General features: G+C 37.3%; 1 protein-coding gene across 3 annotated transcripts; it reads right to left on the bottom strand.

Annotated features, from left to right (window-relative positions):
* Positions 1-107: 107 nt before the first annotated feature.
* Positions 108-4,554, bottom strand: ctns (cystinosin, lysosomal cystine transporter). 3 transcript variants are annotated; one of them, XM_072660288.1, is made up of 11 exons: positions 4,486-4,554; positions 4,159-4,243; positions 3,706-3,784; positions 3,528-3,618; positions 3,266-3,369; positions 2,599-2,736; positions 2,401-2,500; positions 2,191-2,310; positions 1,916-2,086; positions 730-847; positions 108-645 (listed from the first exon to the last, which is right to left on the bottom strand). In XM_072660288.1, exons 2-11 carry the CDS (start codon positions 4,220-4,222, stop codon positions 500-502), a joined length of 1,131 nt encoding a protein of 376 aa, XP_072516389.1. In that variant the 5' UTR covers positions 4,223-4,243; positions 4,486-4,554; the 3' UTR covers positions 108-499. The 3 variants fall into 3 exon arrangements, with proteins under 3 accessions (XP_072516389.1, XP_072516390.1, XP_072516388.1); XM_072660289.1 differs by lacking the exon at positions 4,486-4,554 and having other exon boundaries at positions 4,159-4,428; XM_072660287.1 differs by lacking the exons at positions 4,159-4,243; positions 4,486-4,554 and having other exon boundaries at positions 3,704-3,957.
* Positions 4,555-12,739: the final 8,185 nt, after the last annotated feature.

Below are 12,739 nucleotides of genomic sequence, written 5' to 3'. Positions count from 1 at the left end.
ACCGCTTAACAAACATTTTTGCTGTTTATTAACATATTAAATATTAATATCAATCTTAATATATTTTTATAAGCTAGGAAAGTAACATAATGAACCCAGTCATCACATTTAAAAAAAAAGGAAAAATCCTTTTATTGATTTCAATAAAACAGCTTCAATAAAACAATGGAAAAAACAGAACTGTCGTATTCAGAAGATTAAAAAAATAGTCAATCTTATTTTACACAGATTAACGCTTCTACGGTTCATAAAGAAAATAACTATTTTATTCCCTTAAATCGACAACCTACTTCAATGCACCTTAGGTTTATAAAACAAAAACGCTGCTTGCATAAACACAGACCTTATAAAACAGTCATTACGCTGTGGTGTTACCAACATGTTCTCGGTGTCCCTTTCAGAACAGTAGGAGAGGTAGCTAGCTTATTATAAGGTCAAGTTACTGTAAGGCACTGTCCACTGTACAGGAATTGGATCTCACATGAAATGTGTGCAGTACTTATTCTTCACCACTTACTATCTGATACTCAGGGCTTCTATTGCGGTAAAGGCAATAATGCTGAATTATAAATATGATGTCAAAAAATATGGAGAAGAGCCCTAATCCAAACTTTGTCGGGTCTCCAAATATGAGCCGCCATTCATCTGCAAAGAAAATGTAGTTAAGAGTTATGACGAATAGTTTCTCAAACGAGGTGGAAACTGTGGAAGACAGCGATGGATCATTACCGTTGTTATAAGACTGTAGGAACATCTGAAGGAGGCTAAAACTGCCTCCTGTGAAATCCAGCAGCACGTTGCCGATGCTCCAGCCCTCTGTGCTTTGTCTCCTGTAGTTCATGTAGGCCTAAAAACAGTTAGTCAAGGCGAGAAAAACAGTTAGTCAAAATGTCAGATAGTTCCACCACCTAATAATAATTGAATTCTGTATTAATGGACCAAATTACTAAAACCATTGTCCTGTTAATGCTGTCTGCATAGACCATTGAGTGTATTGACAGAAGTAAAAAATAATATATAGAATATGGCACATTTAACACGTTTTATTTAGAGCAGAAAATACATGAAACTTGTGATCTGAAATATGGGACTTCTTACTTTGTGTTTTTAGAAAATCAACAAATATCCTTGCATATGACTGTTCTTCTCAAAAGGTCATAAAAGTTATCTAAAAATATAATATACAAATACAATACAGATATACAAATATTTCTCTTCTTCTCAGTAATAAATCTTTTAAATTTGGTATGGCAATAACATTGCCAGAGGACAAGTGGTTTCTAGTGGGTTGTATTTTCTACACAGATCGCAAAAAAATATCTATAAAAAAATGGTCATTATAATGAAATTATAAAATAATGTTGCCCTTATGACCCTCCCTTTAATCAACCTGCAGGATTACTGCTCCTGATAATGCTCTCCCAGTGTAAATAGGGTGGAGAAGCAGTTCTACTATACAGTCCAAAGTAATAATTGAAAGACTCCTGCATAGAATCTATTGTTTCAAAAATGTGTGGTTTGGAAGTGTTTAATATGTATATCGTCGCTGTCCAATGAAAAACATGTATCTCCGAAATGTTGGCTTTCCAGGAGAAGGCAAAAACATCCTTTACTTTCAATGAAAGACAATAGAAAATAAGAATTTATTCCAAGTAATATAGAGCATTTCTATGATCCATTCCTCCAGCACTACTTACACAGTTTACAGAGCCGCCACAGGCTGCAAACCATGGAGAAAAATGGAGATACTTGGTTTTCATTGGACAGCAGCAATATGAATGCTAGAGGACCAAATACGGCACCGTAAAAGCGTGAGAAATGCGAGGACCCTAGGTACATCTAAACCTGTACGAATAGAGCTAGAGTCATCTCTTCCAAACAATGTTATGTAAAATCACAAAAGTGAGAGCCATACCTGGGGGATGTATTTAACCAGTGTGACGCCCAATTTAATGTAGGAGAAATAGTACAGGTAGGTTAGCCATGTAATCTTCTGAGCAACAGTTACAAAGAGTGTGATGAAGGCAAATGTCCAAGCAATCGCCAGCAAGCACATGGCCACCCTGGATACTCTCTGCCCTGCTCTCTAGACAATTACAAACAAAGACAAAGCTTCATTTTAAGATATAAATGTTCTAACATGGTCACTCATGGTAACTGCAAATGATATGTTCAATATTTCCTACTGACCTCATAGATCACACACTGGCAGATATAGACAAGAGTAAGGGCCAGTGCATGCACACTGAAAAACACATCATTGGCCTCAACAGGGTTGACTCCGTTTGGATCACTCTTTAAGAATTCCTCCTGTTGACATATAAACACACATATCTGAAGATCTATTCAGACACATATTAATTAACTTAATTCAGTCCAATATCTGTATTTCAAATATACCTTTATGTAAGGAATCCAAAAGAGGCCAATGTTGAAAACACTATATGCAATAAATCCAGTGAGGTTCAGCGCGAGGAAATCAAAGTTGAGGCCCACCACGCTGTAAAAAAAATCACAGTTGGCAATCAATAGTGTATGGCTGCAGTGAAAGAGGAGAACTTCAGCAAATTCCAGTAGTTATGTGAAGTACCCTTTTACCTCTTTCTTCTCCAGTTCTCAAAAACCTGAGGATAGAAGGAAATGGACCAGGCAAGGAAGTAAATCCAGCCAATAATTTGGTTAATGACAGCAAGGATTTTGCTTCTGACAACCAGAAATCGTATTCGAGTTCTCATGCTGGAGAGAAAAGGAACATAAGCATGAATTAAAAAAAAAAAAAAAAAAAAAACACACACACAACACTTACCAGTTAAAAAGTAGACATTTTAAACAGTTGCCAGTTCATGGCATGGAACTCGATTTGCAACCTGAACATCGGAACAATAAGAATAATCCACTGTCCTTACAGTAAGATACAGCGTAAACAAAAATAACCTCCCATAGGCTTCACTGGGACAGTGGACTATATGCAGTTAAGGCCTCAAATGGTCTCAACAAAACCGGCTTCTCCTATTATTCTGCGAATTATGAATTATGAGTGATGAATGTTTAGTATTCGAGTGTTGATTTACTATTAGCTTGACTTCTTCTATTCTGGACAACACCTGAGAGTGAATTAGATGGAAGATAAGATAAACTCAAAGAACAGCCGGATGTTGTAACACTGTAAGACACCTTCTGCAGTTGCATGTCCTGGTCTGAAAGCAGCTATTGGTTATATATGTTAATGGTGGTACAGAAATTAGGTCATTGGCATCCATCATACCTTTGAATGCCAGTGTTGCTGCTGTACAGATAAACAGTCACCTGACCAACATTCTCTGCTTGCACTTTAAATGTGGCTGATGTGCTTCCTGCAGGCAAAACAACCTGTACATAAGGAGAAGCATATGCTACAGAATCAGTCAGAATCTAATATCTGGAGCTGGAAATTAAGAAAATGATCGAAATCTGTGATCCTATTTAAAAAAGCAAAAAAAAACAACAACTTTAAATTAACCTGACCCACATTTTAACTTAAAACCTACCTCTTCTGGAAGGTGAATAACTGAAGAGGAGTCATTTGTTGAAGAAAATGTTGTATTAAAGTAGATGTTTACAGTAGTGTTCAGCGGAGAACTATAAAACAAAGCACATCAGTTGGTACTCTTCACAAATCCAACAATTATTTCAATTTCATAAACAAATAGAAAAGAAAAGACACACCTCGCAGTAATGGTGATGTTTGTAGAGAATTTCTCCTCTAAATTGACAGAAGCTGGAGCACTTAGAATCACTTCTGCATCTGTGAATGAGGAAGGATATAAATACTACTGAACAACTGCAGGACATTATGATACGCGCTGACATGAACAGAACAGGATCCCAGGATCCCTACAGCATCTTAGTGTTATGATCATCTGAACAGCCAGAGAGAGAGAGAGAGAGAGAGAGAGAGAGAGAGAGAGAGAGAGAGAGAGAGAGAGAGAGAGAGAGAGAGAGAGAGTGTGAGAGAGAGAGAGAGAGAGAGAGAGAGAGAGAGAGAAAGTGAGTGTGTGTGTGTGTGTGTGTGTGTGTTCAGTGTGATGCTCGATTCCACATCATCTTTGTGCTTAGATGAAACCCAGCTCAGACCAAAGAGGCTGAGCTGAGAAGGCCTGTCAGGAGGACGGTACTCACCACAAAGTGTCAACAGTGCACAAAGTGACAGAAAAACAACTGTTAGAAAACCTGTGTCCGTCATCTTGAGCTTGGACACCGCCGTCTGCGACCAGGAGAAAATAAAGAGCACGGTCGTCAGAAGTGGACAAAAGAGGCAAACTCCAAACTTAGTTCTCTTGAGCTTTTTCTTAACACTGTTCTGCTGACTCGGTCTGTTCGGTTCGCTCTAATCGTATCGATTACTAGACAACTCAAAAACATTCCTTCATTTTTAAAGTTTTAAAAAAGTGAAGCGAAAGCAATTAGGGAAGGGGGGGGGGTAATAAAAATAAAGCAGTGCGTTACCTCCACCACATTTGTTTACGGGAGCTGAGCTGCCGACTGTTCTTCCTGCTCACATGAGCAGAGTCAGCTGACTGCTGACGCTCAAGCTGTGAAAGCGCGGGGTAGGTTTCCATGGAGACCCGAGACGACCAATGAGCTGGGGGTTTCGGTCCAGTGGGATTTATCGGTTCGCCACGATAGATCACTTTGACCAAACGTCAGAAGTTGAATTTACAAAAGCACACATTGACAGGAATATATCGTAAAACTCCAAAAACCTTGTATCTCCAAAATCTTACAGCAGATGAAAAGAGCCATAACTTATAGTGGAAGTTCAAAACAAATTCCGAGCCATTTTGGAGCGTTCCTATTGGTTCATTCATGATTAACAACTTCCAGATTAACATTATGTCAAAAACAAAAAAAAGCCAAAATGCAGATACAATGTTTTTTCCGTGACAGCGACAATATGTGGCCCCTTTAAGTAGCATTTTATTATTATTATTATTATTATTATTATTATTATTATTATTATTATTATTATTATCAATTTTAACGACTATATCTAGGTCCTTTAAGTGACATTTTTTTTATATTCATTCAAACAATACTTTTGTTCCACATTTGGAAATGTAGTAAAATCCCACACATTTAAATTAGAAATATTTTTTTCTTTGGTAGGATGATCAAATTTGGTGGGAGTATTAACTGGATTTGTATTTATAACATGAAAACATTATTTATTTAATTTCAAGTAAAATGTGTACATTTAAATGCGAGATGATTTACGCCTCGATTTACAGAGTGTAATAAAGACATCTGTGAGATTAGCATGTGAATAGTGCAGTACGATGTACACCACTAGGTGGCGATACAAACTCACCTATTTAGATCCATGACTCGACTAATCAGCTAGAAAAGTCCTTAAGGAGTATGTTGTTAAATATCTTGATGAGTATGTTGTTAAATATCTTGATGAGTATGTTGGTGGCCTACAAAGGGAACAGTGAACTAAGCTAGGCTGAAAGCAGAGGATCTGAGATCAGTCTGTGTACATCATGCAGCATAGTTTTACTATGTTCTGGTTCCACTGTGCATTGTGCACAATGTATGATGGTCATTGTGTTCACATTTGTCCATATGGTGGAGCTCACTGCTTACACTTAATTTGTCTCTAAATTGAGATCATAGAGCTGTGCTTTTAATACAAGTGTGATCTTGTTCATTTACTGTTGAACTTGCACAAGATTTTGGCTACATGCAGCTGGTTTTAAGCTGAGCTGTTTGTATGCTGTATTGATTCTGTGTGCTTTTCCATTTAATCCCTTTAATTCCATGGATTTGAGGAAAACATGTGGGGATGAAAGCAGAATTCCATGGATTTCCTGTTTATTACACAAGTCACACAAAATGACTGTTAAGATATTTCTTAATATTGTCTTTGGACATCCTTCTGGTGATGATCTTCAAGCTGGATACATGTAGAAATCTGTAGCTTTCTACTGATTGTGTCCAGAGGATGTGGAAATCGATGCTTACCTAGTAGTTCACCAGGGAAGTAGGGATGTAAAATCTGGATTTCTGCTGGTGTTCGACTAGAAAAAACACTCTTGCAAATATTACCTTCAGCTTGAAAAGTAAAAGCACTCAGAGAAATTAAAATGAAATATTATTTGATGTGATATTAAATGCACAATGTGTCAACAACTGACCTGTTTTACATCAGTAGTTAGATTCACATGGATGTTGTAGATATAACAAATACAATTTTAATCACAAGGTGTTTTTACTTTAAATTCGTATTTTAACCGTTTATGTTATACTTTCACAAGAACGTACCCTGCACATTTTTGTGGTTCTGCTGCTGCCAAGAAACGTGATCCAGGTAATCAGCTAATAAGCAAGACCTTCCTGAGTGTTACAGCAGGAAACCAGTAAATGTGCGGAACAGAGGGTCCTCCAGGACCAGGGTTAGAACCCACTGTTCTAAATTATGGTTTGTTCAGTGCGTAATGAAGTTAAGAAATGGCAGATAACACAAACAGCTTGCTCGATTGTTAGAAAGTCAAATCAAAACTGATTGTAAAAGACCTTCAGGAAGATTTCTACGGTGCAGTGGGACCTTCACAAATATGACTTTTTTAATGGAAGAGTCACCAGAGGAAAAAATCCCCTGCGCCCTCACCACAAAGTTTGGTGTCAGGCTTGTTTAGATTATCAGAAAAGAACAGATAAACAAGCCTGCTGCGTTTTGGATACAGGTCCTGTGGGCAGATGAAGTTAAAATATAAATTTTGGGCTGCAGTGAACAAAGCTAAGTTTTGGGGGAAAAGAAAAAGCTGAAGGTGAGGAGAGGACGACTTTTACAGCAGGATAGTAATCCTTAATACCCCTCAAAACGACTATGAACTACCACAGCTTGTGCAAGCTAAAGGTTTTGCCAAGGTACCCACAGTCCCTCAATCTCAACATCATCTGAAATTTGTAGACAGACTTCAGAAGATCTCTACAGGAGAAATCTGTAAATATACCAGTGCATCAAGAAACAGAATAGAAAGATTCTTAGCTGGTTACAAACAAGCATTTCAAACAGTGAGAGGTGTTGTTAAGTATGATGACTAGGAATATGGAGGGTACCCAAACTTTTGCGCCAGGCATGTTTTGTTTTTAGTTTTTAGATATAGGGGCATTTTGACTAGGGGAGCCCAAACATTGGCATGCTGCTGTACATATAATGTGGGGTAAAAGGTAAAACTAATATGAAAAAAAAAGTAACATTGGACTTTTTATGTAGTTAAACAGATTCGTCAAAACAGGCTTTTGGTTATGGCTGTACAACATTGGAAAAAATACTTTTTTGCAAGATCTTTTAAAAAATAATGAAAAAAAATCAACAATCCTACATGTAACAATGTTAATAATGTACTCCATTTATCCAGGATTGGAGTCAAATGAATGATATTGGCTAGAGTAATCTGCCTTTGGTAGATCTGTCATTGAAAATGTAAACAGTACAAATTTTCCTTTTCTATCAAGCAGCAACAAAGTTGCATGACGTGTTTGATTTGTGAATTTCACATTGCAAATGAAACTGCATGTCCTGCAATGTGACTATTGTGCATGTTCACATTGCCATGGCAATTGTGAAACAATGTATTGTGCAGCCCTACTTTTGGTCAATTTCTCCTATTCTTATAGCAAAACTATCTGAGAAGTTTGACTGTATTTAGACAGGTATTTCTCAAGATTCGCCTTGAAGATGTTTCTGTAGCTTAAAAAACAACTTGTTAATTGTAACTTGTTATGTATGTTGAATGTTATGAAGTACAGCCTCCTGACAATGGTACGTTTTACCACAGTTAACACAATGGACTACCTCATCAGTTTTGCTCTGTATAGGGAGGGACTATTTAGTTTACTAAGTAGTGGTTGAAACACAAAAAAATGAATTTGGACACTCCCTCATCATCATCATCATTGAAAAAGTGTGCCTAAATTGTGTCTAAATTGTTTGTCGCTAAGTAACAACAGACTCGCAAAGCATTTTGGTCTACATTCAGCTGATGCAGTGAGCTACTGATGGTTATTTACATCAAAAAATGTTAAGCAGGAGAATTGTATCATTAGGCCTTAGCATGACACAGCCAGCTCTACCATAGTTGTAAAGATGGTGACCTAATCTGGGGTAAAGGAGGGGTGAGCAGCTTGGCAGGTCTCCAATATCTTCATCTCAGTGGGTGTCATCACATTCTGCAGGTGTCAGCACTCCTTTTTAAAAAATGTACATACGTTGGGGTTGGACATAAGGGGAAACAAAAAGTACCTGATTTCCCTATAAGGGACCATTACCTTGTAGATAAGCGGATGCAACCAGGTGGACTTTACAATGAAAAAATATGCATAGGGGTAATCACATCAAGCCATGATATCGATAACAGGATTGTGGGTTCGATTCCCGGGCTTGGCAAGCTGCCACTGTTGGTCCCTTGAGCAAGGCCCTTTACCCTCTCTGCTACCCGGGCGTTGGAGTTGGCTGCCCACCGCTCTGGGTGTGTGTGTACTCACTGCCCCTAACACACACGTGTGTGTGTGTGTGTGTGTGTGTGTGTGTGTGTGTTCACTACCAGATGGGTTAAATGCGGAGGACACATTTCGCTGTACACTGTACAGTGACAAATACGTGCACCTTTACCTTAAAGATAAGGACAGTATATTAAGCACAGGCAGAATCAGACTGTTTCAGACTTCTTTGGGGAAGAAGCGAGCTTTATGACACATAGTGCCTTGGTCTTTATATCCTTTGTACACTTTATGGGAAAATAAAGGTTGTACTTCACCTTTCTATTGACTACAGAGGTGGATTCATTTATGCATCATTTCTTAAAGTGCTTATTAGCTGATTGGACAAATAGAGACAAAAAATGCAGACACTACGATGTTACTCTAAATTACGAGTCATGAGAAAATCATGTTCTAATTCCACGTCACGATTTGGACACATAGAAAAAAATGGTTGACATACTCAATACTGCTCATATCAGTCACAGCCAGTGTTACACCTAAGCTTCTCAAAGTAAACACTGTGTCAAAAACACTCATTTGCCATCCGTGACATGTCTTAGTTGTGTTGATGCAGATATGTTATGTATATCAAAACTATGTTAAATTAACTATATTAACTTGTATGTACTATTTTCTAGACTTTTTAGTAGACCTTTAGTAGCACCTGGCAGAAGCTGCTGAGCTATACTCATTACTGCACTGTACATTTGTTTACATATGTGATGCTATTTACAACACCAGACTGGAATACCTTAGCATACACTCCTGAACTCCCTGTTTTACTCCTCCATTTACACTCATGACACATCACTGCTCTATATATTTACTTCATTTTGCTGTTAGTGTAGTAACTTAGTCTGGACCTCATCATGCATGCATTTGCACATGTACATGTACATAATTGTATATTTTTGCATGTGTTGTATTTATTGTCTTTGTGCTTATTGTCTATGCAACCTGTCTCATGTTTTGTCTTTTGTCTCTGCACTATTGTATCATGTTCTACATATTCTGCACCAGGGATGTAGCCTAACAGTATTTTATTGCACAGTACAACCTGTGTTAGTATAATGACAGTAAAGTTGAATTAAATAGAATATTTAGCTTACAGCTATCCCCTAGCCAATCTGTTACAAATTACCCCATCCATGGGTTACGCTGTTATGCTTGCACTCACTCTTCTTTCAGCCGAAACATTCGTAAACAGTCAGTGCTGCAAACAGTGTTTATGTCCTTATTTGTAGTAGAGCAGAGCAGGTTGCTTTTGTGCTGAATCGCTCAAAAAGCCTAAACGTGGCAGTTTGTGCCCCCTCTCTCCTATTAATTAAGTTATTTCTCTGTCTCTAAATTCTTTTATTCACTTCCAAGTTTTCTCAGAATTATTGGGACACCCAGATTTTCTTTTATACTTTCGCTTGGCCATAAACATGGTGTGACGCATGTGTGTCTCTCATTAAAGTACTCATCAATCAACACGGAGAAGGTCAATAAAAATAGGCCCACATGCAATAAATTAGACGTTTAAAACCACTGCCAAAGTGAGCGAGCTGTCTAAGAGTGTGCTGTGCTGTTGGCCCCCACAGGGAGGAAGAGGAGGGTTCAAAAGGCAAAGCCTGTTCTTCATGGTTCACAGTTGGAGAAATGCAGATGTCCACTGTTTTCACTCCTTTAACAAAAAACAGCTGTTTACCAGAGAGAAACATGAGCCATCCATTCATCAAACTATACAAATAAGTGCAGTTCATGAAGTGTCGCTGAAACTCTGACATGTCCTGGGTTCTGCAGTCAGAAGGTTTTATTTGGCCACAAACACCACGTGTGAGCTGGATATTAACACAAGATAGTAAGGCAGAAAAGAACCGCCTGCTCTGCGAAGCATGCCAATATGTGTGTGTGTGTGTGTGTGTGGTGATTGACTGTTTTCCTTCCCAGAAGTCATGGGAATCTTGTGAAAGTGCATGCTATTGAAGTGTTCCAGGGTGTTCTGAAAAAAAAAAACTGGTAGCTTCTGCCAAAATGCAATCGAATAGTGTTGCTTCTATGAGAAGGATAATGCTCCAAAGCATTTCCCCTGAAATATACAAACATAACTCACTAACTAAAGCTGGTCTTTTCTCAGCGCAATGGCCTCTAAAGTTTCTACTCGAATTCCAATACATGGTCTCAATCAGAAGAGCACAGGCGCAGCACCAGCACAGCTTAAAAACTGAAAAACTGAAAAAAGTGATGCACTGAATGTGCTTTTTGCAGTTTTTTCAAATCAGTCATTACTTTTACAGACATCCTTTAGTAAAATGACATTACTCCACCTCCTCATTTAAAATGAATAAGGCTAACAACTTCCAAAAGTCTGAAAGCCATGGGAATGACCAAATCCTTCTCTACTGGCAAGCACCATCCTATCATTTTTGTAGCGTTTAACTCATAGCAGAACGAATAGCTGTATATTTAAAGTAATTCAAGCTGCTACTTCTATCAGCAGTCACATCATTAATAAAAAACAGTGACCGAGTTCCACTGGTAGCCATACATGCTCATGTCTTAACAGTGCCTCCACCATGTTTGACAGATGGTGTGGTATGCTTTGAAGACTTTGACAATGATACACCTTCCTACTTGAGAGAGCTTTTGACTTTTTTGACTCTTTTGAGTTTCTGTTATTAAATGTTTCATGAACAGCTACACAAAATTAAAAAGAAACTGGCCGCACCTGGACATGAAACTGCTCAGTTAATTATCCAGTTACTTTTGAGCCTGTAAAATGTAGACATAAACAGTTGTTTAACAATATTTGAACTGAACAAAACCTGAAAGTCTACACTTCTACACATCCTAACTGCCTCATTTCAAATTCATTGTGGTGTACAGAGGCAACATTATACAAATTGAGTCTGTCCAAATACTTATGACCCTGTCTGTAATTCAATATTCATGTAGAAATTATACATATGGATGAATTAAGTAAATTCACTCCATTCCATTTCAACACAGTGTGGCATTAGTTGAGGAGAAGAATTCTGATTTGGAAATATTTTGCATAAAGAAATTCTCTAGAGAAGAATAAATTGTGTTCTTTGGATATATCAATAAAGCAGAAAAGGGAGAACATGCTAAAAGTCATAGGAATCTCATAAAATGAAATGCAAAGCTATTCATCAAATACCCAGGAATTTCATGGTCCACACAACTGAAGACTTAACTGACTTGAGCTGTTTTTCCTGAAAGCATTATACCATCAATTTGTCTCTCAATTGGTTGAGCAAACATTACACTGTATACTCTATACTACCAGTTAAGATGATCTTACAATTAACACCTATCAGATTCTCCTTAACTGTAATCACACAATATAATAAACATAAAATTCGTTCCTGTTTGTATCCATCTATCCATGGTTGATCAATTCCATAGGACTGTATTGCACAGATTTATTAAAGCTGCAATCATTTTTTTATGTTTAGAAAGTATTGGGAGTAGTGGGAACAAACTCTTGTTCTTATAATCAATATATCAATGTTTTTTTTTTATAGGCAAACACACATAGTTTTAAAATATAGTTGTGACTGCCTTGGAATTTGGCACATATGGTCCTAATCAGGTCATGGATGTAACTGTGTTGTAAAAAATGTGTGGGACAAGGATGAGGATGAGGGCTAACTAAAAACACAAAAACACACCAAACATGGTTCTCAAAATCTCCTGCAACACGTATGTGTACATACATGCATGCACTAACACACACACACATGCTTACCAGTAGAATAGTAATATTGGTTTTAACTTTGTTATGTCAATTTGAAAAATGCTGGGCTTCTGCTTTCTGTTGGACTTAATCAGTGTAATAAACATGGATGTAAAAAAATATTAAATTAATGTTTTTGCAACCCTGCAGATGTTTGTATTACACACACTGTTTGGATCATATAGAGCATTGAAGAGAGAATAAAAAGAGTAAAATTATACGCAATGTGATTAACTTCTGGACTTCTAAATTTACTTCTGACTAACTTCTGTTTACTTCTAAATCTAAATTCTAAAAACACTAAATATTGAATAAATAATATTATTTGAGCTAAAGACAATGTTTATGGAGAAAAATATTCAACTTCTGGATGGTTAATCATGCACCGGGTCAATTTGCAAATTTGTTTATATACCATAAAAGTTCACACCAAAAATATTCATAAAATTTCCACGAAGACATTGTACATAT

Source organism: Salminus brasiliensis, chromosome 17, assembly GCF_030463535.1.
Source record: "Salminus brasiliensis chromosome 17, fSalBra1.hap2, whole genome shotgun sequence".
Classification (NCBI taxonomy): Eukaryota; Metazoa; Chordata; class Actinopteri; order Characiformes; family Bryconidae; genus Salminus; species Salminus brasiliensis.
This window is presented reverse-complemented; position numbering and strand designations above follow the sequence as displayed.

Coding starts and splice junctions, on each gene's coding strand:
- ctns (XM_072660287.1), bottom strand. CDS start 3,849: ATGTCAGCGCGTATCATAATGTCCTGCAGTTGTTCAGTAGTATTTATA. Junction 3,619..3,703: donor CATCACCATTACTGCGAGGT/GTGTCTTTTCTT, acceptor TTTGTTTTATAG/TTCTCCGCTGAACACTACTG. Junction 848..1,915: donor TGGTTAAATACATCCCCCAG/GTATGGCTCTCA, acceptor AACTGTTTTTAG/GCCTACATGAACTACAGGAG.